This window comes from Chiloscyllium punctatum, chromosome 4 (assembly GCF_047496795.1).
Source record: "Chiloscyllium punctatum isolate Juve2018m chromosome 4, sChiPun1.3, whole genome shotgun sequence".
Lineage (NCBI taxonomy): Eukaryota > Metazoa > Chordata > Chondrichthyes > Orectolobiformes > Hemiscylliidae > Chiloscyllium > Chiloscyllium punctatum.
In genome coordinates this window covers 57,005,553-57,031,389 of record NC_092742.1, presented here as the reverse complement: position 1 = coordinate 57,031,389, position 25,837 = coordinate 57,005,553, and the positions used below count along the sequence as shown (strand labels likewise).

General features: G+C 41.6%; 1 protein-coding gene across 2 annotated transcripts in view; it reads left to right on the top strand.

The window, feature by feature from the left end:
• The first annotated feature begins 341 nt into the window (after positions 1–341).
• The window catches only part of slc35f4 (solute carrier family 35 member F4), a 191,947-nt gene continuing 166,451 nt past the window's right edge, over positions 342–25,837 (top strand). For both annotated transcript variants that reach the window (XM_072568803.1, XM_072568805.1), the window contains exon 1: positions 342–527. In XM_072568803.1, the coding sequence (XP_072424904.1) occupies positions 425–527 (103 nt within the window). In that variant the 5' untranslated portion in view covers positions 342–424. The remainder of the gene's footprint in view (positions 528–25,837) is intronic.

Sequence of the window (25,837 nt, the reverse complement as noted above, 5' to 3'; positions counted from 1 at the left end):
CGGTCTCTGACGCAGATCTACGAGACAACCCTTTTTTTTGTGTGTGTTATCTGTTGAATTGATATACAACCAGATTCTATCTGCCAAAGGGATGGGTGGAAAGCAGCTCAGCCAAACCGTGCGGCGATCTGGAGCGGAATGCTGTGTCCTGGCTCAGTGATATGGGGGAGGTGGGGGGGGGACAGCATTGGGATCACTAGGGGAATGCAGGGCTGCCCCCTAGAGGTGACAGTGTTGTAGCGAGGAGTCACAGTCCGGGGGGGGGGGGGGGTGATGAGATCTCCGTCAGCAGTGCCTGACGGAACCCAACTCCCCGCTCACTAACAAAACCATGCGGAGACTGTCGGACATAAGCCTGCACCTCAACCAGCTCAAGTATCTGTCTCCTCCGCCCTCTGAAGACCAGCAGTGCTCCAGGTCCTTTATGGACGTCAAAGCCGCTTCCAACGGGGTGTCCACCATCGAGGACAGGATCTTACGGATCACAGGATATTATGGCTATTACCCGGGATATTCGAGTCATCAAAGTAAGTGAAGCGTTCACAAACCCAACTCCGGGCGAGCGGGGAAAACAAAACCAAAGGGCACCTTCCGTTTGATTTCTCTGGCAGAGTTCCCCTGGGGTGATCATTCTGAAGTTCTGACGGTACCCTGTCGTAAAATATCCGCCAAATATTGAATTAAGTCTAAAACTTATCCAGTCGGCTACGTGCAATTTCCAAACCGGTGCCAACTCTTTCTGGGATGAGTAGGTGTATGTGTAGGTGCCTGAAAAGGTGGATGTTTCTGGCGTGATGGAGGTGGGGGTTGACAGGGAGAGGTGAGTCAGTGTCTCCCAGTCACTGTTCAGTATTCCCGGTGCATCTCGCGGTCTGCGCTGCTTCAATCCCGAAGAACCTTTGAATTGTCACCTCGCTTTTCCTAGGAGTTCATTCGCCCCAACAAAAAATTGCTCGTGAAATGCAGATTGTGTTTTTGTTTCCCCTGCTGGGAATTAGTTTGCATCTTTGGGTGTCTCTGGCGGTCCAAGGTCTCTCATTGTGAGACCGATAATGATGCTGTCCTGTAGTCGCCTGTGAAACCGCAGGCAGTGGCTAAGAAACCCCTCAGGGGATTGTAACTCGAAAGGGGATTGCAGTAATGTGAAGCCGCCAGTGACCGAAACGACCTTTAACTGGCTTTACCGTTTGAGGTGAAACATTGATAAGCGATGGATTTTATAAATCCTATTGTTGCTCCTGGTCGTGATTTTCCATCAGGGTGTAATTGGCAAATGTGGAATTTTACTATTTCAGTTGTGGGTCTACTCGGGAATAATGTCAATTGAAAACTAAGTACGCGCTGGTACTTACAAGTGGTTCCCAACGCGCAGGAAAGATTTTATTTTGATATTTTGAAGGCGAGGGGGGCGGGGCAATGTAAAGCTGAAATGGTTCTGCCATACTACGGTGAGGAATCTCTGTGTAAGCGGCGTGGAATGAATGACTCAAGTCCAGGTAAAGGGCTGGCCATTCAACACTGTGAGACAAACCGTCTCAGGGGATGGAGATCTCTGCACTGGCTTGGAATACACAGTCGTATATGTACTCCACGCTAATAGATCAACATCTTCCTCTCTTCCCCTGTGTACTGCTCTGACAGTGTACTGCGGACAGATGTTTATCAATGCGACATCTAACCGGTTGCTGTACCCTACCGTCCTGCCGCTCACATTGACTTCACTGGCGTCTGGATGAGAATCGAATGCAATGGGACCTGAACAAAAAAGACGAAAACAATCTGTAACTGCAACTATTTACGGTTACGACTCAACGCTTGATGGTTTATTTACACAAATGTCTCTGCTCATAAATCTTACAAAATAAAAACAAAATACAGAGAAGGGACTAGGTTTACTTTAAAGCAGGGGATATTCCCACGGGTTTCTCGTTCAGACACTTATAGCTGTGAAGCTGTTACTGGCACAAAAAGTGGGGAAAGTTACTAAGATCATCTATTCCTATAACTGGAAAAAAACTGATTATTTTAGCTACAAGGTGACCTAATTTCTATCACGTTTAACATATTATAATATGAAATCTCAATAGCTCACAGCAATACAGAGCAGAGATTCATTCACCTTGCATCCAGGAAGTTTATTAAACTAATGAACTCATTTCTCACGTTCTCAATTGATAAGAACCTAGCAACAGTGTAAACCAGTAAAGGCCTTCAGTCTGAGTAGCCCATCTATCCAGTCCCCTTCCATTTCTAGATAATTACTGGCCTTGTTACTCCTTCAAACCTTTACAATTTCTTCCATCATTTGTGTGGATGAGCTGTTCCACAGATTTATTCTCCTTTTATTAAAAAGAAGAGCCCTCTCTGTTCTTCATTGTCTTTAGTTTGAATGGCGGTGCAGGCTCGAAGGGCTGAATGGCCTACTCCTGCATCTATTGTCTATTGTCTAGTTTCTAGTGGTGATCCTTGCCCTGATATTTTGTCCTGGAGAAATGGTGGAAATATTTGTTAAAAATGTCTCTCCATGGTTTTTGTTCAAACTGTACTAAACTTGCAGTGAGGAGTGCACTAACACTCACTTGGATCTGAAAACCTTAAAAATTGGAAAAACTTCTGTCACATGTTTTCTTAACCTGTTTGAGTGGGAAAAGACTCAAGATCGTCAATCTTTCCTCATGTGCCATTTCCTTAAGGTCTAGAGTGTGTCGCTCTTTTCTATAATATTGGCTGTCAATACTCTATTGACAGAATATGTCTTCCTCAGTTCTTTTGTACATTTAGTAATGATATAGTTGATAACTAAGTTTCGATTAGAACATTAGGTTATAAGGATTGAGGCTTTTTGGAGTTTTTACTCTGAATTGTATCAGTCTGAAGGTTGTGAGGACAGGTGGGCTAAAATGGAGGCCTTTTCTAAGAACCTGGACCTCCCAGGGGTAACCTTGGAACAGGCCTCTCTCCTTAATGCCCCCTTGACAGTTCAGGAAATACAGGAGGCAGCTAGGCAACTTCAGAGTGGGAAAGCTCCTGGCCCTGATGGTCTTCCTGGTGAGTTTTGTAAGGAGTTTATAGGGATTCTGTCAGGGCCAATGTTGGAGATGTACAATCACTCCATATGCGTGAATGCTTACCACCATCTTTGAGAGAAGCTAATATTTCCTTAATTCTTAAGAATGGGAAGGTTCCTAAGGATTGTGCCTCATACAGACCCATCTCTCTATTAAATTCAGATTTCAAGATTCTGTCTAAGATCTTGGCACTGAGATTGGAAAGGATGTTGCCCCATGTTATTAAAGAGGACTAGGCAGGCTTTATAAGGGGCCGTAGATCCTCTAATAATATTAGAAGGTTGCTGAATATGGTCCAAGTTTGTCAGCAATGGTCGATTCAGGGGTTGGTGATTTCCTTCGATGCAGAGAAAGCATTTGGCAGGGTGGAATGGCCATATCTTTTTTTATGTCTTGGTGCAGTTTGCATTGAGTAGGGTCTTTGCTACGTGGAGGGAGGTTTCCTATCACCCCACTCTGTCCGCAGTTGTCACCAACGCGATGAAGTCTGGGAACTTTAGAATTGGTAGGGGTAGTTCTCAAGGCTGCCCCCATTCACCATTTTTTTAATGTTGGTGATAGATGGCAGAGGCCACTCAGCAGAAAGTCCAACTAACTGCTCCAAGAGGTGTGATTGAGGGTACACAAGATTACACTGAATGCGGATGTCGGACTAACTTTACTCACTTGCTCGACAAAATTAGGCGGGATCTCCAGAGATGGGAAGGTCTTCCAATTTCATGGCTGGGCCGAATATCTCTCACTAAGATGAATGTTCTTCCTTGTTTGCTTTATCCCATGCATACGCTCCCTATAATGTTTCCCAGTTCAATGCTGCGGAAACTTATGGGACGGTGTGGTTCCTTTGTTTGGCATCGTGGACGGCCCCTCATCAAATTTACTAAACTGCAGTTGCCTCAAGGAGGAGGAGGAGTTGATTTCCCAGACATTAGGAGGTATCAATTGAGTTCCCTGCTGTTCTTTGTCTGTGACTGGGTCGGTAACGATCCGGGCTCAATGTGGCTGGATATTGAGGTCACCTAGGCAAAGTGCCCTCTTATTAACTTGCTGTTCATGGATAAGATGAGGACAGTTATGGACCATTGCTGGAACCCCATTGTTATTACTACTGTCAGGGGCGATGTATCAGAGTGAGAGATGCTTATCCAAGACTTCGCCACTTACGCCTATAGTTGGCATGCCAGGGTTCCGACCAGGGGTGATGGACTCAGGGTTCAATCTACAGGCAGCAAGAGGAGTTTTCAGTTTGGGAGATTAGTTTGAGGGGGAGCTTATGATGTCTTTCGAGCAACTGAGCCACAAATACAGATTGCCCAGTAGAGATCTTTTCCATTTTTTTCAGGTTAGGGATTTTATCCAGAAGAAGACTACACTTCTCACTAAGCCCTATAAGCCCGATACAGAGAGGTTGTTGTTCCATTCCACAAGCACCCTTTCAGTTAGTACCCTCTATCACCTGCTGGATGGCAGGCCTGGCAGGATATTAACTGGTTATATGAGGTCTGGGATCAAGAGCTAGGAATGGATGTCTCATCTGAAACATGGGAGAACATATGGGAGAACGCGTGAAAGATCTCAATCTGTAATATGACAAGTGCTACGCAGTGAAAAGTTCTGCATAGGGTTCATCTGGCACTGGACCATCTGGTGAAGTTTAAAAAAAGGGCATCTTCAGTGTGCCCCAAATGTAAAATAAGTGTTTGTACTCTTACCCATTGCTTCTGGACATGCCACAGGCTCTGTGTTTATTGGAGCGCTGTGGCGGGAGAGATAGGGAGGGTATTGAGGACTGAAGTCAAAGTAGACCCGATATCTCTCCTCTTAGGTCTACCGAATTTACCATCTTTAGATGGGCATGGGAAGAAACTATTTAATATTCTTGCATATTGTGCACGGAAGAATATTCTGATGAATTGAGTGTCTGAGAACCCGCCGGGCTTGCTGGGATGGCAGAAATTAATTACGGAGCACATTCCCTTGGACCTTTTTACAAACATGGTGCACCACACAACAGACTATCTTTATAAGAAATGGCAGCCCTATTTCAGTTATTTGGATATAGATTTGTCGGCTATTTTAACTATGGCGTTTGTTTAACCAGGACAATTAGGTTTTTTGAGACTTGGGCCCTGGGGGGGGGAGCCCCTGAGTTAATACGGGTATACATACAACTCTCCTGTTCTTTTGTTTGGGAGCTTTACACCAAGCATAGCTATTTTGTGTTTTATTTTGTGCTTTCTTTTGCTTTCCTTTCTTTTTTTTTGATCTATAGGTCAATTACTTATTTATTTGTGTTGTTTTGCACAGTGTTAGGTTTTGTTTTGTATTATAGGATAGGTTAGTAGTTAGTAGACAGTAGTTGTATTGTAATTTGTGTTCTTTTCTCTTTATTATACTGATATTTGTTATTGATCGTATTTTTAATAACTTTATATTTTTGTATAGTCAAAAAAAGTTGTTTGCTAATAAAATATATTTACAAAAAAGAACATTAGGTTATATTATTTTGTTGTATTCCTATCTGTAATTTGGGTCTCTGGAGTGCTGTGTGGAGAGGAAACATTGACTAAGCAAGAAGAGACTCTGGATTAGTGGTGCTGGAAGACCACAGCAGTTCAGCAAGAAGAGAGGTGAGCAATAAATATGAAATCCTCAAAACGTTAAGAAGGCTGCTTTGTTTTCCCTGGGTAAAAACTTTGAGGAGAGTTTTCAATATTGTAAAGGAGATTGACAAAGCTGACTCCTAAAAACTGACCATGTTTGGGAAAGGTTCAAAGACAAAGGGAAAACCTTCAGATCCTCTTGTACTATTACTGACAATTCAGCAGGCTGCTATCCATCCAAATACATTCATTTGATATACTTATTCTTCAGTCATTCATCTATCATCATATTCAAAGATTTGTAAATAATAGAAGTTCACACAGCCTCAATAAATTAACCACCTTTGGTGAAACTAATGATTCCAGATGTGCATCTTCACCCCTGCTTTTCCAAACTAAACAGCTGGACTGAGTTCCATGTGATTGATCACCCCAAACACTCTGGAGTATAGTTTCTGCAGGGCATGCCCAAATTTTGTGCTTCAAGTTTGGTTGAAATCCTGGAGAAATGGTGGAAATATTTGTTGACAATGTCTCTCCATGGTGTTTGTTCATACTGTACAAAAGTTGCAGTAAGGAGTGGAAGAAACTTATGACAGGCACTTATCTATTTGCATAACAGCAATGGCTTTAAGTTGTTGTCACTGTGATATGGGCAAGAAAGGAGTACTTTTGAAATATGTCAGCTGTTGTGGTGTAGGTGTTCCTTATGGTAAGGGATTCCAGAACATTGGCCCAGTAGCAATACAAGAATGATGTTTTATCTCCAAATCACCAAAACAAGATATTACAAATTCTGGAAAACAGGATTAAAAATTGAGAATATTCCAAGTACACAGCATCTGAGAAGAGAGAAACAGAGTTAATGTTTCCGGTCAATGCCTTTTATCAGAGCTGAGAAAACTTCAAAGTGTTGTAGGCTTCAACGAATGCAGGAAGAACCAGGAAGATTTGCTATTGTTTGTGATGTGGTGGATATAGGTTAAATGACAAAAAGCTCCATTGTGCAAGGCCAAAGGGAGATGTGAATGACATAAAGAACAATAAAAATGCCCAGAGGTGGTGTGAATGCCAGGATTATGAATAGCGGAAGTCTGAAAGCAACGCAAAGGAATGGGTGAAAAAAAATCCAAAACAACAAAAAAAGTGAAGCAAAGTGGGGTCAGAACTCATGATCTAAAATTGTGAACACCATGTTTGATCCACAAGACTGTAAAGTGTCCAGTTAAAAGATGAGGTGCCAAGAGATGAGCTAATGTTGCGCTTTATAGGAACACTGCAGAGACTGTGAATTCGAAGTCAGAGTTAAAATGAAATAAGGAGATAAAATGGCAGGCAACTAGAAAATCAGGGTAATAGGGTCATAGAGTTGTAGAGATGTACAGCATGGAAACAGACCCTGTGGTTCAACTCACCTATACCAACCTGATATCCTAACCCAATCTAGTCCCATTTGCTAGCACTTGGCTGACATCCCTCTAAACCCTTCCTATTCATATACCCAATGCTTGTAGACTGAATGGAGATGTTCCAAAATGCAGTCACCCAGTCTGTGCTTGATCTCCCCAGTGTGGAGGAGACTACACTGTGAAAAGTAAAAACAAATAGAGGGTTGGCTAACTATTAGGAGACAGAAAGTTGGGATAAAGAGAGCAATTTCGGGTTGACAACCTGTAATTAGTGGGACAGTGCAGAGATTAGAGCTGCCATCACAATCATTTACTGTGCAGAGTAATGACTCGGATGAGGGACGTGAGTGTGCTATTGCCACATTTGCCGATGACACATAAATAGGTGGAAAGGCAAATAGTGAGGATGACACAAAGAATCTGCAGAGGGCTACATTCCCTCTAGTTTTTCCTGTTGCTGTGTGAGCCTCTGAGATCTGCGCATGTCAGTGACTTCTGGAATGGGAAATCAATGTGTCTGTATGGCATGACTGCAGAGTCTGGAGGGAGCATTGGCAGAGGGATTTAGACTGGTTAAATGAGTAGGCAAAATCTTGGTGGATGGATGGTACTATGGGAAAATGTGAGGTTAGGCACTTTGGTAGGAAGCATTGATGAGTTTAATATCATTCAACACCAGGTTATACTCCAACAGGCTTATTTGGAAGTGCAAGCTTTCAGAGCACTGCTCCTTCGTCAGGTAGCAACTCCGTAAGCTTGTACTTCCAAAACACCTGTTGACTGTAACTTGGTGTTGTGTGATTTTTTAAACTTTGTCCACCCCCCATTCATCACCGGCACTTCCACATCTTGAATATCATTAAGAGATTTGCAAATTCTCTTACATAGATCACAAAAAAGCTTGCATCCACATTCAGTGGGTGATTGGGAAGGCCTTTATTAAGAAAAGTAGGGAGATTTTGCTTAAAAATTATACAAAGCACTAATCTGACCACAACTGGGATACCATGAACTGTCTTGGTGTTTATCTAACTAGCATTGGAGTCAATCCAGAGAAGGTTTATTAGTTTGAATCTGGGTACAGAGAGATTTTCTTACAATGAGAATTTTAGGTTGGGCTTGTAATCATTGGAGTTTAGAAAAATGAGAGACAACCTAACTGAAACATAAAAGATTCTTCCAGGGCTTGAGAGGGTAGTTGCGGAGAGATTGTTTCCCTTATCAGATTCCAAGAATAAAGGTCATAATCTCAGAGTAAAGGGTCACCCATTTAAGACAATGATGAGGAGAAATTTCTTCTGTGAGTGTACTGAGTTTGTGGAATTCTTTACTACAAAGGGCTGTTAAGGCTGGGCTATTAAGAACATTCAAAGCTAAGAATGATAGATTCATTAGTAATAGAATTAAAGGTTTTGGGGATAAAGCAAGATTGGAGTTGAGGATTATCAGATCAACCATGATCTCACTGAGAGGTGAACCAGACCTGAAGGGCTCTATGACATTCTAATGCTCCTACATCTTACAGTGTGCAGTACCAAGATGGTTTATAACTTGGAGGGAAAAATTGTTTCAATAATGTGCTTCCCCTTTCTTTCTTGATGGTAAAAGTGTTATTGAAGTAATTGTGTTGAATTTGCTGAAATGCATTATGTGGACTTTGTGTTTGCAACCACAGTGTGGCATATGTTAATAGGGTGGATAATAAATCCAATGGCAGGGAAGTTGCTAAAGGCAATTGTACTGTGCTGATTGAGTGTGATTGCTGCTGTAGCCTTCCAGGAGTGATCAGCATTTAATCACTTTATTGATGCAAGCCTTGTAGATGTGGCCAGTATTCAAGCAGTCCGCTAAATAGTTCTTTCTTGATGCAACTATTAATGACAGTAATAATGGTGGAGGCTGGCAGAGTGCAATTTGGCGGGGTTGGATTTATCTTATTTTCAAACTTGCATAATCTTGTACATGTAACTATACTGAACCAGCTGGACTAAAGGAACAGCTCATTAGTCTGCACATATCTTTAGCATTATAACTAGGACGCTGTCAGGATGTATTATCTTTCTTGTGTTCATTATATTGAGTAATTAAATTCACTGGACCTTGGCATGTTCAATGGTGTGTACTCAGTACCTTTGGCAGAAGACACTTGTTTCAGACATGTCTTTTGTAGTCATGGGTTGATGTACTGTACTATACATGAGAATGCAGATGATCATGACATTTCCTCCTTCTGTTGGTTGCTTGCATTCATTTTTATTAGAAATCCCTAGTCTATTTAAGAAATTGGTGATGAGTCTTCTTCTTGCACTCCTGCCTTCCTAACCATGATAGTACTCTCATCAGCCATAATCTGTTGTGTTAGGGCTCAAAAGTCCGAATGTTGTTTAGAGGTTGCTTATTTTCTGCTGTTTTTGGAATTTAGATCTGCAAATTAGTTTCACTAAATTTGTGCCTGATTCTAAAGAATGTGTGCTGCAGATCCTGATATACTTTTCTGCCCTTTTTATTGAACCAAGATGATTTTGTGGCCCGATAGAAGTCAAGGAGTCAGAAATTGGTTGTAAGATGGGTTAACAGAGTATGGGGTGATGCCCTTGATTCCCTCAGAGCTTCCTCCATATAATGTTCAACCTGGAGGAATATAGATCCATTATTGAGGAGGAAATGGTAGGTGTTGATTGGCAGAAGACTTCGCTGGGCTTAAAATCAATGTTGTTCCCAAGGCCTTTCTCACCCAACTGTGTAGCATTGAGTTCAACCACTGGAAGGTGTTTTCTGCTGTTGGGACAAGACATACTCAAAATATGATGAAGCAACCAAAGATGCTAACTAATAGATATGATTCTGTGAGTAAAACTGTATCAGGCTTCAGTATTGACTCAATATTAATTCTAGATGGGACTAGACCTGCAGTTTCTCCAACACTTAGTCTGTTTCTTTCAAGCTACAGCTCGAATAAATTGTGGGAAAGTTCTGCTAATGTGGTCACCAATTCCCAGAAATTAGCAAAAAGTATATTGTTTTGTTGATTAGGCTGAGATTGTATAAATCCTACCTTGATCTACCACCATTGACACCATGATATCAAGTACAGACTATTGATTTTTGAACACCATAATTTAATTTAATGCTGGAACTTGCATGGGCAGAAATGGTTTTAAAAAGAGACCACAAAAGTAAGGGGCTGATGTTGAATTTGAATAAGTCCCTTGTTAGACCTCAGCTAGAAGATTGTGTACAGTTCTAGGAGCCATATTATAGGAGGGATGCAAATACTTTGGAGAGAGTGCAGAAGCAATTTCCAAGAATGTTTCCAGAAATGAGAAAGTTCAGATATGATGATAGATTGAAGAAGTTGAGACTGTTCTCCTTGGAGAGAACAAGACTGAGACGAGATCTGAGAAAGGTTTTCAAAATCATTAGTAGGCTTAATAATCGATAGGGAATTCTGCTCACCTTTGAATAACAAACACAAGCGAGAAGTCTTGGATACAAAATAGCCGAAGAACTGTGGATGCTGGAAATCAGAAACAAAAGCAGAAATTGCTGGAAAATCTCATCAGGTCTGGCAGCAACTGTGGGGAGAAAGCAGAGTTAACATTTCAGGTCCAGTGACCCTTCTAACAGAATTCCTGGATGGTTCCACAGATGCTGGGTTTTTCCTGCAATTTCTGTTTTTGTTAGCATGGCTGTAAAATGATTTGCAAAAGAAGCAAGAGTGAGATGAGAAAAACTTTTTTCCCTCAGCGAGTAATTACTGAATGGAAAGTACCACCTAGAAGCATGTGGAGGCAGGTTCAATTGGGGCATTGGATGATTGTTTGGATAGAAATGGGAGTGGGGGGAAAGGCAGAGATTGGCACTCGGTAATGATGCTAGTTTAACAAGCCTGTGCCAGGACAATGGACCAAATGATCTCCTCCTGTGATCAATTTTTAATCAAACTGTTCAGAGATGTTATTTTACATCTCTGGAGTAGGTGGGACATGAACTCAGATTTCCTGGCTCAGAGGTAGGGACACTACCTCTGCACCACAAGAGCACCTTCAATTCTGTGATTGATCTAACCTCCAGTTTATTGCTAACACATTTGTTTAATTTTTAAATTATTGACCTGTGCAGAGTTTGTTTGAAAGCTTAAGTCACTCACTAACAGTCAAGCATGGAAATCTTCTTGTATATAGATTAGACTAGGTAGAAGGGACAGAATCTCTTCCCTGAAAAACATTAGTGACTCAATTGAATTTTTATGACAATTGGAAGCTTTTATGGTTTAATGAATTGCCTAGATGGTTTATATTGCATTATATTATAATTTTATATACATTAATCGAGCAATATCAATAATTACTCATGACAAACCACCAAGTCTAGACTTATTGAATTCTTTTACATTGTCATTGAGTTGTTAGCCTTTTGGTTATTGTAGGGGCTATCATATCCTATAACCAAAACAGATGCTCTCAGTGTCAATTGCCCCATGTCATAAGAAGCTTGTATATACACAGAACCATCAAGTTAATGCTTCTTACATGATTTTTACCAGTTTCAGAATTACCTGTGAGATATATGACTGTAAAGCTAGCTTGTATCATTAGTGTGGAAATTGGATTTCAGCAAAACAGGACCAATATCCTGTGTGTAAGGAGGTCTCAAAAGACTGGAAGTGGCACAGGATTTGCTTCAGGATAATTTATTGGTCATTGCAGTCTTAATTTGCCAATATATCTTGGGTCAAGACGGGCATAACAAGTATTATTCAAATTTAAGAAATATTATTCACATGTAGCTTGGAAAAAGTTAAGCAAAATAATTACTGTGCTATATTGAAAGATTTTGAAACAATCTAACTTGTATTGCCAACCAAAAATTGCCCTCTGGGATAGTAATTTTTATACAGAATGTTTTCCTCAATGCAGTAAACTGACATTGCAGGCACATGCACAACTGAGAAAGATTGCATTTGAAATGCATTGCCTTTTTATTTTTCGTGGTTGAAATGCTTTGTGACCTCTCCTGCTTGAAACTGTATTGTGAGAAGGCTGCAAGTTGTGCAAATGAAATAAAAGGCAATCTGGTTTTCCCTTTTTAAGGAAATTGCTGAACTTTGTCTCTGAAATGTGCTTTAAAGTTGATGGGGGAGAGTGCAACCTTGCAACTGGATAAAATTTAGAATTTGTACAGCAGCGGTTTCCCCACAGTGTGGGTTGCAACATCAATTGGGGCCCAGAAACCGTGATTTCGCCGAATCTGCATTCCATCCTGGTGCCCAGACAAGGTCCATCCCTGCTTTTCCACTGCTTGTCTCGCAGTCTCAGGATTTTATTTTTAATCTTTACAAGACATTTGGGTTAAATCCAAAACCATTATTCACTCAAATCAAGTGCCCACAATCTTATTCAGATTTAACTGCTGCAGGGTTCGTATATATTTATATATAAAGGCTATAGATTCATTTTGATACGAAATACTTAATGGGCAAACTGTGACATTTTCTTTCTGAATTACGGATGAGAGCTTTTGTTTTCTGAATCACATTTGTTTATTGATATAAACTGCACAGCACGAGGTTGGAAAAATAATCCCGTTTGATGAAATAGGGTGAAAAATTTAAAACGTGCAGGCTGGCTGTTTGAGAAGAAAATGACATGAGCAACTGATATACAGAGTCAAAATAAAGTTGCAATTATTTTTTAAAGGATATTTGCATTGTCTGATAAAAGGTGTGTTCATTCAGAGCATTTTGTTTGACATGTTCTTAGAGACAACTTTAAAAAAATATTTTTAAAAGCGCTTTATGTTAATGTATCTCATGTCCTTTATTCGCAGGGAGAAGTGTGACTTATGAGAGCATATTTATTTCTGCCTCTGTTCAGACCAGTTATTGCAGGAAGTGTTAGCAGCAACTTGGATGCCACTATCAGTTTCACTGGTGCTGGCTTGGGAGGCTTTGTCTGCAGCATTGGATTGTCATTCACTACCTAGAAGGACAAGGGCAGTAGTTCCATAGGAAAGCCAACAAGTTCCCTTCTGAGCCATTCACCATCCTGACGTGGAAATATAAAGCTGTTCCTTTATGGTTGCTGGGTCAAAATCTTGGAATTCCCTCCCTAAGGGCATTGTGGGTCTTCCTACAGAACATGGATTGCAGCAGTTCAAAAGGCAGCTCACCACTGCCTTCTTAGGGGGCAACTAGAGAGGGGTAATAAATGCAGATCTTGCTAAATTCCCGAATCCCAAATTAAAGGAGATGTGCAAAGCAAGTAGAATGTACAACTAAAGAGATAATGGGAACTAACATCACCGGTTTATTGCATATCTAGAGTGAGGTACTTTGATTAATATAGTTGGACATGCTGATAAGCTAACAGAAACATGATTAAAAAAATAAAAATCCCCGGATCAGTGGGTGGTAGGTTCATGGAACTTGCTGCCAGGGAGGTGGTAGAAGTAGTTATGATAGCAACATTTAAGAGGCATTTAGACAGATACATGAATAGGCAGGGAATAGAGAGATATGTACAGGCAGATGGGGTTAGATTTGAATGGCATCATGGTTGGCACAAATATGGTGGGCTGAAGGGTCTGTTCCTGTGCTGTACTGTTCTATGTTTTAGAAGACCATTTAAATGTATTGCTCTCAGGGGTAAAGCACATCCTGTCAGGCTGCATCCGAGGAGCAGAAGAGTCAACGTTTCGAGCATAAGCTTTTCATCAGGAACGAGGTTACAGAGATTATGCTTGAAACATCGACTGTCCTGCTCCTTGGATGCTGCCTGAACGGCTGTGCTTTTCCAGCACCACGTTTTTCGACTGTCAGAGTGTTGTGGAGAAAATAGAGTGAATCACCAGGAGACGCAGAGAGTTCTTCAAGAAGTAAGTCTTTTATTTGCAAACAAAAAACCACGACACTGTGAAAGCAGATTCTCGAATGCTCACGAACCTCAGAGTCCATGGATTTTTTAAAATCATGTTTCTGTTAGCTTATCAGCATGTCCAACTATATTAATCAAAGTACCTCACTCTAGATATGCAATAAACCGGTGATGTTAGTTTCCATGATCTCTTTAGTTGTACATTCTACTTCGCGTTATTCTAATGTCACGGTTAGATATTTATTGCTAACTCTGTTACAGTGATCTTCCATTCCAGACTAACCTGTCATGATAGATATTTAGCTATTCCATCTATAACAATAGTCTCCTGTCTCAAGCTGACTCTACTGACTATTAATTAGATATTTTAATGTCATGTCCCAAATATTTATTGTCCCAGTCTTGTCACAATGATATTTCACAGAGAAACTTGCTTTATTACTTGGGTTACCTCATCTCGCCATAGTGACCTTTCAGCCTTAACCTTACTCTGCTAATTGGTGTAAGAGCATTCCACTATTCTTATCCCATCCTGCCTTCCACAGACCACAGATTCCCAGTGGTCTTCATACTTTAACCCTTCCCATGCTTTCATGTTCTTTATTTCTCGTAAGAACTGTTGAGCCTCCCTGCTGGTTCCCACTGGCTGACTGAGCTGTATGTGCAGGGAGGGGACAAAGAGACAGCTTACAGAGTTTGTGGTGGGCAGAGAGTATAGACAGAGGCTTCACTGATTCTCAGTCACTGGAGAATATGGAGAGCCTGATTGAATCCCCAGTGACAGTCACTCCCACATGTTCTATGCCTGTTCCAAAATACTCCACGTTCCCTGGATTGGAAGGAAAATGGCTGTATTTTTGAAAAAAGAATTCATTCATCAGATGAGTACATCATTGGCTAAGCAGCATTATTGCCCATCCCAGAGAGCACTTAAGAGTCACCCATATTTTTGTGGTTCTGGAGTCACATGTAGGCCAGACCAGGTGAGGATGGCAGTTCTATTTCCTGAAAGACATTAGTGAACCAGATGAATTTTTCCCAGCAACCAACAGTGAATTAGTGGTCATCATTAGACCCTGAGAATTTTATTGAATTCAGATTCCACAATCTGGAATCACATGGGAGGATTCAAACCCAGATCCCCAGAACATTATCTGGACCTCTGGATTAATAGCCAAGCGATGATACCATTCGGCCATTGCCTCCCCATATGTTACTCACCTTGTGAACTAAATACATTTTGTTTTGAAGCTGCATTGTGCATACCAAAATTTATAGTGAAAGTGCAGCCTGGATCTTTGAATATTGGCATGGATTTTTCAGTCTCCAGGTTTCCAATCAGAGATGTATAGGGGAACTGTTGGGCGAAGTTCATAGCACAGAATCAGATAAGTTAATTGTTCTTTTAAATCTGTCCAAGAGAAAGGCTGCAGTAGTGGGTATAGTGGATTCTTTCTTGATTATATGTTTTTGGAGATAAGTCTCTTGATTAAGCTTAAAATATAAGCCATAGCTATTAATTTAACCTGGGGCAGTGTTTGTAGAGGAATAAGACGGTGTTATTTTCTGCGTCTGTAGATTGTGAAGGAGCAAAAATGGCCTTTGCAGTGATATGTACTTCTTGTCAGATGTGGGAGTTTAAAGAGAGTTTAAGGGTTACTGCGGATTATATCTGCCATAAATACTGTTGGATGCGAATCTTATCAGATCGAGTGGATTGGTTGGAGAGACAGATAGAAGCGATGAGGAATTTGCAACAGCAACAGTATGTGATGGATGGCAGTTATAGGAAGGGGGGAAAGTCTCAGATACAGTCACATAGATGGGTTAACTCCAGGAAGGGCGAGAGAGGTCGGCACCTAGGGCAGGAGTCTTTTGTGGATATACCCATTTCAAACAGGTATGCTGTTTTGGAAAATGTAGGGGGTGATGGATTCTCAGAGGAACGTAGCACGAACAGCCAAGTTTCTGGTATTGAGACTGGCTCTAATGCAACGAGGGGTACGTCGGCTTCCAAGAGATCAATTGTGTTAGGGGATTCTGTAGTCCGAGGTACAGATAGACATTTTTGTGACCAGCAGAGAAAAAGCAGAATGGTGTGTTGTTTCCTTGGTGCCAGGATCAAGGATGTCTCAGAGAGGGTGCAGAATGTTCCCACGGGGGAGAGGGGCCAGCAGGAGGCCATTGTCCACACTGGAACCAACGACATTGGAAGGGAAAAGGTTGAGACTCTGAAGGGAGAATACAGAGAGTTAGGCAGAAATTTAAAAAGGAGGTCCTCAAGGGTAGTAATATCTGGATTACTCCCAGTGCTATGAGCTAGTGAGGGCAGGAATAGGAGGATAGAGCAAATGAATACATGGCTGAGGAGCTGGTGTATGGGAGAAGGATTCACATTTTTGGATCATTGTAAGCTGTTTTGGGGCAGAAGTGACCTGTACAAGAAGGACGGATTGCACCTAAATTGGAAGGGGACTAATATACTGACAGGGAAATTTGTTAGAACTGCTTAGGAGGATTTAAACTGGTAAGGTGACGGGGTGGGACCCAGGGAGATAGTGAGGAAAGAGATTGATCTGAGACGGGTACAGCTGAGAACAGAAGTGAGTCAAACAGTCAGGACAGGCAGGGACAAGGTAGGACGAATAAATGAAACTGTATTTATTTCAATGCAAGGGGTCAACAGGGAAGGCAGATGAACTCAGGGCATAGTTAGGAACATGGGACTGGGATATCATAGCAATTATGGAAACATGGCTCAGGGATGGGCAGGACTGGCAGCTTAATGTTCCAGGATACAAATGCTGCAGGATGGACAGACAGGGAGGTAAGAGAGGAGGGGGAGTGGCATTTTTGAGAAGGGATAGCATTACAGCTGTGCTGAGGGAGGATATTCCCGGAAATACATCCAGGGAAGTTATTTGGGTGGAACTGAGAAATAAGAAAGGGATGATTACCTTATTGGGATTGTATTATAGACCCCCCAATAGTCAGAGGGAAATTGAGAAACAAACTTGGAAGGAGATCTCAGATTTCTGTAAGAATAATAGGGTATTTATGGTAGGGGGTTTTAACTTTCCAAACATCGACTGGGACTGCCATAGTGTTAAAGGTTTAGATGGAGAGGAATTTCTTAAGTGTGTACAAGACAATTTTCTGATTCAGTATGTGGATGTAACTACTAGAGAAGGTACAAAACTTGACCTGCTCTTGGCAAATAAGGCAGGGCAGGTGACTGAGGTGTCAGTGGGGAGCACTTTGAGGCCAGCGACCATAATTCTATTAGATTTAAAATAGTGATAGAAAAGAATAGACCAGATCTAAAAGTTGAAGTTCTAAATTGGAGAAAGGCCAATTTTGACGGTATTAGGCAAGAACTTTCGAAAGCTGATTGGAGGCAGATGTTCGCAGGTAAAGGGACGGCTGGAAAATGGACAGCCTTCAGAAATGAGATAACAAAAATCCAGAGAAAGTATATTCCTGTCAGGGTGAAAGGGAAGGCTGGTAAGTATAGGGAATGCTGGATGACTAAAGAAATTGAGGGTTTGGTTAAGAAAAAGAAGGAAGCATATGTCAGGTATAGACAGGATAGATCGAGAGAATCCTTAAAAGAATGTAAAGAAAGTAGGAGTACAATTAAGAGGAAAATCAGGAGGGCAAAATGGGGACATGAGATAGCTTTGGCAAATAGAATTAAGGAGAATCCAAAGGGTTTTAACAAATATATTAAGGGCAAAAGAGTAACTAGGGAGAAAATAGAGCCCCTCAAAGATCAGCAAGACGGCCTTTGTGTGGAGCCACTGAAAATGGGGAGATACTAAATGAATATTTTGCATCAGTATTTACTGTGGAAAAGGACATGGAAGATATAGACTGTAGGGAAATAGATGGTGACATCTTGCAAAATGTCCAGATTACAGAGGAGGAAGTGCTGGATGTCTTGAAACGGTTAAAGGTGGATAAATTCCCAGGACCTGATCAGGTGTACCCGAGAACTCTGTGGGAAGCTAGAGAAGTGATTGCTGGGCCTCTTGCTGAGATATTTGAATCATTGACAGTCACAGGTGAGGTGCCGGAAGACTGGAGGTTGGCAAATGTGGTGCCACTGTTTAAGAAGGGCAGTAAAGACAAGCCAGGGAACTATAGACCGGTGAGCCTGACCTCAGTGGTGGGCAAGTTGTTGGAGGGAATCCTGAGGGACAGGATGTACATGTATTTGGAAAGGCAAGGACTGATTTGGGATAGTCAACATGGCTTTGTGCGTGGGAAATCACATCCCACAAACTTGACTGAGTTTTTTGAAGAAGTAACAAAGAAGATTGGTGAGGGCAGAGCAGTAGATGTGATCTATATGGACTTCAGTAAGGCGTTCGACAAGGTTCCCCATGGGAGACTGATTAGCAAGGTTAGATCTCATGGAATACAGGGAGAACTAGCCATTTGGATACAGAGCTGGCTCAAAGGTAGAAGACAGAGGGTGGTGGTGGAGGGTTGTTTTTCAGACTGGAGGCCTGTGACCAGTGGAGTGCCACAAGGATCGGTGCTGGGCCCTCTACTTTTTGTCATTTACATAAATGATTTGGATGTGAGCATAAGAAGTACAGTTTGTAAGTTTGCAGATGACACCAAAATTGGAGGTGTAGTGGACAGTGAAGAGGGGTACCTCAGGTTACAACAGGATCTGGACCAGATGGGCCAATGGGCTGAGAAGTGGCAGATGAAGTTTGGTTCAGATAAATGTGAGGTGCTGCATTTTGGGAAAGCAAATCTTAGCAGGACTTATACACTTAATGATAAGGTCCTAGGGAGTGTTACTGAACAAAGAGACCTTGGAGTGCAGGTTCATAGCTCCTTGAAAGTGGAGTCGCAGGTAGATAGGATAGTGAAGAAGGTGTTTGCTATGCTTTCGTTGGGAGGTCATGTTGCGGCTGTACAGGGCATTGGTTAGGCCACTGTTGGAATATTGCGTGCAATTCTGGTCTCCTTCCTATCAGAAAGATGTTGTGAAACTTGAAAGGGTTCAGAAAAGATCTACAAGGATGTTGCCAGGGTTGGAGGATCTGAGCTACAGGGAGAGGCTGAACAGGCTGGGGCTGTTTTCCCTGCAGCGTTGGAGGCTGAGGGGTGACCTTATAGAGGTTTTCAAAATTATGAGGGGCATGGATAGGATAAATAGACAAAGTCTTTTCCCTGGGGTCGGGGAGTCGAGAACTAGAGGACATAGGTTTAGGGTGAGAGGGGAAAGATATAAAAGAGATCTAAGGGGCGACTTTTCCATGCAGAGGGTGGTACATGTATGGAATGAGCTGCCAGAGGATGTAGTGGAGGCTGGTAAAATTGCAACATTTAAGAGGCATTTGGATGGGTATATGAATAGGAAGGGTTTGGAGGGATATGGGCTGGATGCTGGCAGGTGGGACTAGATTGGGTTGGGATATCTGGTCGGCATGGACAGGTTGAACCGAAGGGTCTGTTTCCATGCTGTACAACTCTATCACTCTATGTCAGGACTGCACAGAGATTCTAATGCACTGATCCTATAGGAACTGCCTGGGAAGTTTGAACTTCCATGAGCAAAGTACCTGCTCCCTTGGTCCCTGGATCCCTCAGAAACTGTCTCCAAAGCTGAGTTGGAGTCTTCAGAGAGTTCTGACTTACTGACCTGGATAGTTACCAAGAGCAGTGAGACAGAAGAAAACAATCATAGGCTGGATTTCCTAGTCAGGCTGCCTCTCTGCTTCTGCCTTTTTCTGTTAAGAAGGAGCTCTGCATTTCTGGTAAGAGATTCCAATCATGCTCCTGCAGAGGTGAGGAGTATAACTTAATCCTACTGTGCTCTCATACTGCAGGTCAGTTGGGGGAAGGAAAACCCTCATCCCCCGTCATCCTGTATTCTGTGCTTTAAATGTCCAGCAACACAAACAGCTGCTTTTACCATTCCTGTTAAAGGGGTACATATGTCTGGTAAATATGAGCTTAGGCTGCAAGGTAGGTAGCATACCAGCTCAGTAGTGTGCTAGGTGAGTAGGGTAACAGTGCACATAGTGGTAGGGTCCTAAGGAAGTGATTGAGTGTTCAGGGTAGGTGGGGTGGCTTCAGGGTATTGGGTCCTGGGAGGGGGATCCGGATGCAGAGAGGACTGATGGATCATGGAGGAGTTGGGTATATAAGGTCCCAAGAATTGTGTTACCAGGGGAAGAGGAGGGCGGCAAGTCCAATGGTGCGATGCAGAACATTCTGTGGTGGGGAGAGGGGAGTTATGTTTTGGGGATGGGTTTAGCAGCTGTTGTGGAGGGGGTGGGATTGGTGTTAGGTCAGGGTCCAGAGAGGTGTCTGGTTGGGGAAGGAGGGAGCTTGTGGTAAGTTAAGAGGTCAGCTTCATAGTCTCCCAGAGGCTAGCCTCGGGGTATATTGTCTAAGTTTACTTGCATAATTATTCATTTAACTTCAGCGGAACCCTTCAAATGCTCAAACCTAAATGGACACTTTTGGAGGGTTCCAAGTGCAGGATAATCGTCCATTCAAATCTTTATTTTCCTTGAAAACTCCGTTGGAGTTTGCTACACAGGGGATTCTGCAAGGTTCCAAGCTACAATTCCCACTTATGCTGCAGAATGATCATGCCATTGGAAAATTTGGACCTTAGGCTACAACACACTTCATTGGCTGCCTACCTGAAGAAGGGCTCATGCCCGAAATGTTGATTCTCCTGCTCCTTGGATGCTGCCTGACCTGCTGCACTTTTCCAGCAACACATTTTCAGCTCTGATCTCCAGCATCTGCAGTCCTCACTTTCTCCTTACATTAAAATTAATCAAGTTAAAAGGCCATTAGAGATTCTTGTTGCAATATTACTTTAGATCAATAATATTGAATGCAAATATGAACCTCAATAGCATCCATTGATTCTTCAGCCAAGACCCAATTGGAACACTAGATGTTGGACCGGTGAATATATACTAAGATTTTTACCAAGTATAGTAAAATTCAGACTTCCATATTTACATATTGTGAGCAGAGCAATAATACCTTATGACATAGGGTCTACATTACAATATTTTTTGAAGTTGGTAGATGGGGAAGGTGACAATATTTCAGAAAGACTTGGTTTGGCATAATGGTAATCATGAATTTCAGAAAAACCAACACAATTCTGAAGCAATATATTGATAGTTCAAATGAATAATCATTGAAAATGATCAAAAAGTGCTGATCAGCAGAGCTAACTAATAAATGAACAACGGACAACTTTAGAAGCGGAGGACTTGGACAGTGGGGGAGTTCCTCACGCTGGTTCTTGTCAGTTTCTAAGAGTAACGACAACTGCAGAAATGTGTAGATAATACATTAACTATCAAGAAAACAGAGCTAGTTTCTTTTTGATTATAATATAAGTTGCAGTAATTTCTAGAACTGCCTTAATTAAAAGAAAGAAAACTAAAAGGGCAGAAGTGTACTGGAACAGAAAGCTAGCGTAGTGGAATGCAGAAGCTCGAGCTAGTTTGTTCCAGGATATATAAATAACAGTTTCTCAGAGCAGCTGCAAAGTCTGTGCTCTTAAAGAAAGAGCAGTTTTAAATTGATATTGAAAAAAAGGTCAGGGCATGGTTCAAGACGTTGCAGCCCAATGTTTTAATGGCAAAATTATGGATAGCAGAAATCCCATTATAGATCTGGCAGCATCCAGTGACACCTTCATAAATTACAACTGTTCAGTGTATATGCAGTTCTATTTCACAGGTAGGTGATCCTGAAAAAGATGTTCTAAAAATTTTACTTGCCATTGGTAAGGAGAGGCTTCACAGAATTAACACACCAATCTCTCCGGCAGGTTGTCGAAAACCAATTCAAGGTAAGAATTAACGTTAGGATTAACAGACTTGAACAAATGATATACAGATAGCTGTCTGGGATCCTAGTGACTAGCTTGTTCAAAGATGCTGCAGCAAAGGACGTGAGCGTGACATTTCTGAAGAGGAAATGTCAGATCTACGTTGAGAGAGCTATTACCTCCATGCAACTTTAAGTCCTTCGAAAGGACCATTTGGGTAAGTAAAAAACGAAAGACACATTACTTGAAAATGAAGACTAATATGAAACCACTGTGGCAGATCCACAACTACTTGGTTTTGCTATAGCAAAGTGGACCAAAGCAACAATATCTCTAGCAGATATGGTCTGTGTACCTACCTGACCTGCCTTACTCAATGTGTAAAGCGTTTGACACTAAGGTGTACATGTGCCGGAAATCTGCTACCAAAGGTCAAGACAGACTCTAGACTGAAACGAAGATGACCAACAAGATGGTACAACACCACAACACTGGCATCAAGAAAAGTGTTGAAAAAGTGCATAAATACAAACACATCAGTGAAGTTCAGAATCAACCAATCAAAAGCAAATTTTAGAAGATGATTAAGCTTTTTTTACTGCTAACCTCATACACTGTGTAAGGCTGTCAGAAGCCAGGATGTACAAAGTGCAAAACTAAAATCAACGCTAGGGAAAAGGCCAACATGGTACCAGTCCGCATCCTTAAAGATGTACCTCAGCAGGTGGAACTGCCATGGTACAGCCTATGAAAGACTGTCTCAAAGTGAATCATCACTTCCATGCATTGACAGAATCACACTGCTGTGCCAATACAAAAACTCATTATGGTTTCCCAAAATTGTCTACCTGGTAGTCACCAACCATTTTGCAGTGGCAGGACTACCAATATGCATATATCTCAACGTAGTCACAATTCATAAGATTCAAACTATGCCCTTTTGGTGTAACAGACTACATGTAATACAACTGAATCAGTCAATGGTCCCCAAGGATAAACTTTGAAATAAGATATAAACCAGCTACCAGGATGACTATATCTGACACACACTGAGCAGATTACCCTGCTCATATAAAGATCAGGATACTCCTGTTGATCTATACATTGATAGTCCAGACTATTAATTGAAGATATTTTGAAGGCTGATCTGTAACACTTTGGCCAGAGCCAGTTTGAAGAGTTACAGCCACCAATGGTTGAAGATTAACAATTGTAAGAGATGTGAAATATCATTATCCAGGGATGACCTGAGATTTTGAAAGGGGTACCAGTGAGCATTTGTTCATTTTGACCATATAGAGATGAACTTAGTGTATCACAACTAGTAATTTCCAAGGGCAAACAAGTCCTAATAACAAAAGCATTATGCCAAACTATCATGTCCAATTTGTCCTGATCTGGTGATCATATACCTGTCGCAGAGGGCTATGTTGTTCCCTGTTGCATTTGTTTGACAATGTGGTCGACTTTTTGCTAATTGTTGACATGCAACACCTACTGCACAATCACCATCATTGGAATGGCTACTTCACTTTCTTCATGCATGAATGGTATGCTATACAATGGACTGAACCAGCTCCTGATCCTTCTCACCATAATTAGCAATGACCTTCTATGATTTGCATATTTTAGAAAACTTTGCCAGTCTCTCAATTTTAATCTTAGATTTCTAACTCATATTCTCTGCCCATATCGTAATTTTGATAGCTGTCTATCTGGTCACCTCTGTCTTTGAAGGAGATACTCTTGTGCCTTACAATCACTCCACAATTGGTTTCAGGCTCACATCATTTGGCTTCCAAACATAAATTGTGCTTGGAAGGGTAATCCCTTTTCCACTGATGTGCAAAAATGCAGCAATGTAATGCGATGCAAAAATCTTAATTTGTTGCTTGACACTAAATGATTGGGCATGTGGTAACAAGTGGAGAGACAGAGGACTATGGGGAACTAAAGAGAAGCCACACTATTTGCTGCTCATCCAATCACAAATTACTTCCCTTCCTCAGTCTATTAGCCCCACATGCAGGGAGAAAACAGCCTGTGATTGAATAAGCAACTTTGTAGTGATTTTCTAATCCACTTCCTAACTTAAACAATATTGCAGATACTGAAAATCTGAAAACAAAACAATATGCTTGAGAAACTCAGCAGGTCTGGCAACACCTGTGGAAACAGAAATTGAGTTAACATTTCAATTCTGGAATGCCTCCTCTTCAGAATTTCTGTTAACTCTATTTCTCTGTCAACAGATGTTGCCTGGCCTGCTGAGTTTCTCCAGAATTGGCTGTGTTTGTTCCACTTCCTTATGGGCCACATTCACAGCATTGGTGGGCCACAGTCTGGCCCCTGAACTGCCGTTTGGACAAGCCTTTAATAATTATAATCTCAATTCTACCCTTATTTCTTTAATACTGTTTTGATTTCATTCGTGTCTGGGGCCATATTCATTTTCAAGTTGTAAAATTGTGTCACATTGGAAAACAGTTTGTAAAACACTGCTTTAGAAATTCCAATACATGGTAACACTGCATTGAATTCAATTTGTTTATTATGGATAATTTTCAAAGAACAATTGGAACAAAACTGGAAAATTCATAAACAGATGTCACCTGTGCACCTTTTGTGAAGAAACTTTGATCATTAGGCTCAATGGCTGAAGCATTTACAACTATGTTAAGCCAATAGTGTTGAGTTGATAATCTATCTGGCCTCCTCCCAAAGTGCAATGATACTCCCCAGTTGTCTAGATGAGTGCAGCTCAGACAACATAATACTACCCAGAACAACACAGCCTGCTTGATGGACACCCATGCACCACCTTCAACATTCACTCCCTCCACCACTGACATGCAATGGCAGCAGCTGGCATTGCCTAGAAAATGCACTGCAGCAACATGACAGCACCTTCAAAAGTGCATCATGTATCATTCAGGAGAACAGCAAGTGAGTGGAGATACCACTACTTTCAAGTTCCCTTTGAAGTGGCTGCTTCCTCACTGCTGAATCAAAATCCTGAAATTCCCTTCCTAACAGCACTGTGGGTGTACCTTCACCAAATAGGTTGCAATGGTTCAAGTCCCTTGAAAGTGGAGTCACAGGTAGATAGGATAGTGAAGAAGGCATTTGGTATGCTTTCCTTTATTGGTCAGAGTATTGAGTAAGGGAGTTCGGAGGTGATGTTGCAGTTGTACAGGACATTGGTTAGGCCCCTTTTGGAATATTTTGTGCAATTCTGGTCTCCCTCTTATGGGAAGGATATTGTGAAACTTGAAATGGTTCAGAAATGATTTTGCCAGGGTTGGAGGGTTTGAGCTATGGGGGAAGCTGAATAGGCTGGGGCTGATTTCCCTGGAACATTGGAGGCTGAGGGGTGACCTGATAAAAGTTTATAAAATCATGAGGGGCATGGATAGGGTAAATAACCAAGTTCTTTTCCCTGGGGTGGGGGAGTCCAGCATCGGTTTAAGATGAGATGGGAAGGATTTAAAAATGAAAAAGGGGCAATTTTTTCACGAGGAGGATGATGTGTGTATGGAATGAGCTGCCAGAGGAAGTGGTCGATGCTGTTACAATTACAATATTTAAAAGGCATCTAGATGAATGTTTGAATTGGAAGGATTTAGGGGGGCATGGGCCAAGTGCTGGAAAGTGGGACTAGATTAGTTTAGGATATCTGGTCAGAATTGGATCAAAGCGTTTCTTTCCATGCTGTACATTTCTATGACTCTATGACTGTATAAGACAGCTGACTACCACCTTTGTAATGTCAGTTCTAGGTGGGAAATATATCCCAGCTTTGCCAATTTCCTTCACATCCAGAAGGAATTAAAAAAATGATCAAGTAACACACCATACAAGAAGGAAATGTCACTTTAGGTTCTGCTGCGGTAGTTATTGAAGAAAGCTGCTCCTCTGTGTGCTCCATGGTAATCAAGGGCACTGCAAAGATAGTGGCACACCTTATACTTTCAATTTTTATGTTCTCGAATGTAGATGGAAATTGTCAGTGATAGTTTTATCTTGCCAAGAGAAATGTCATTCAGAAGGA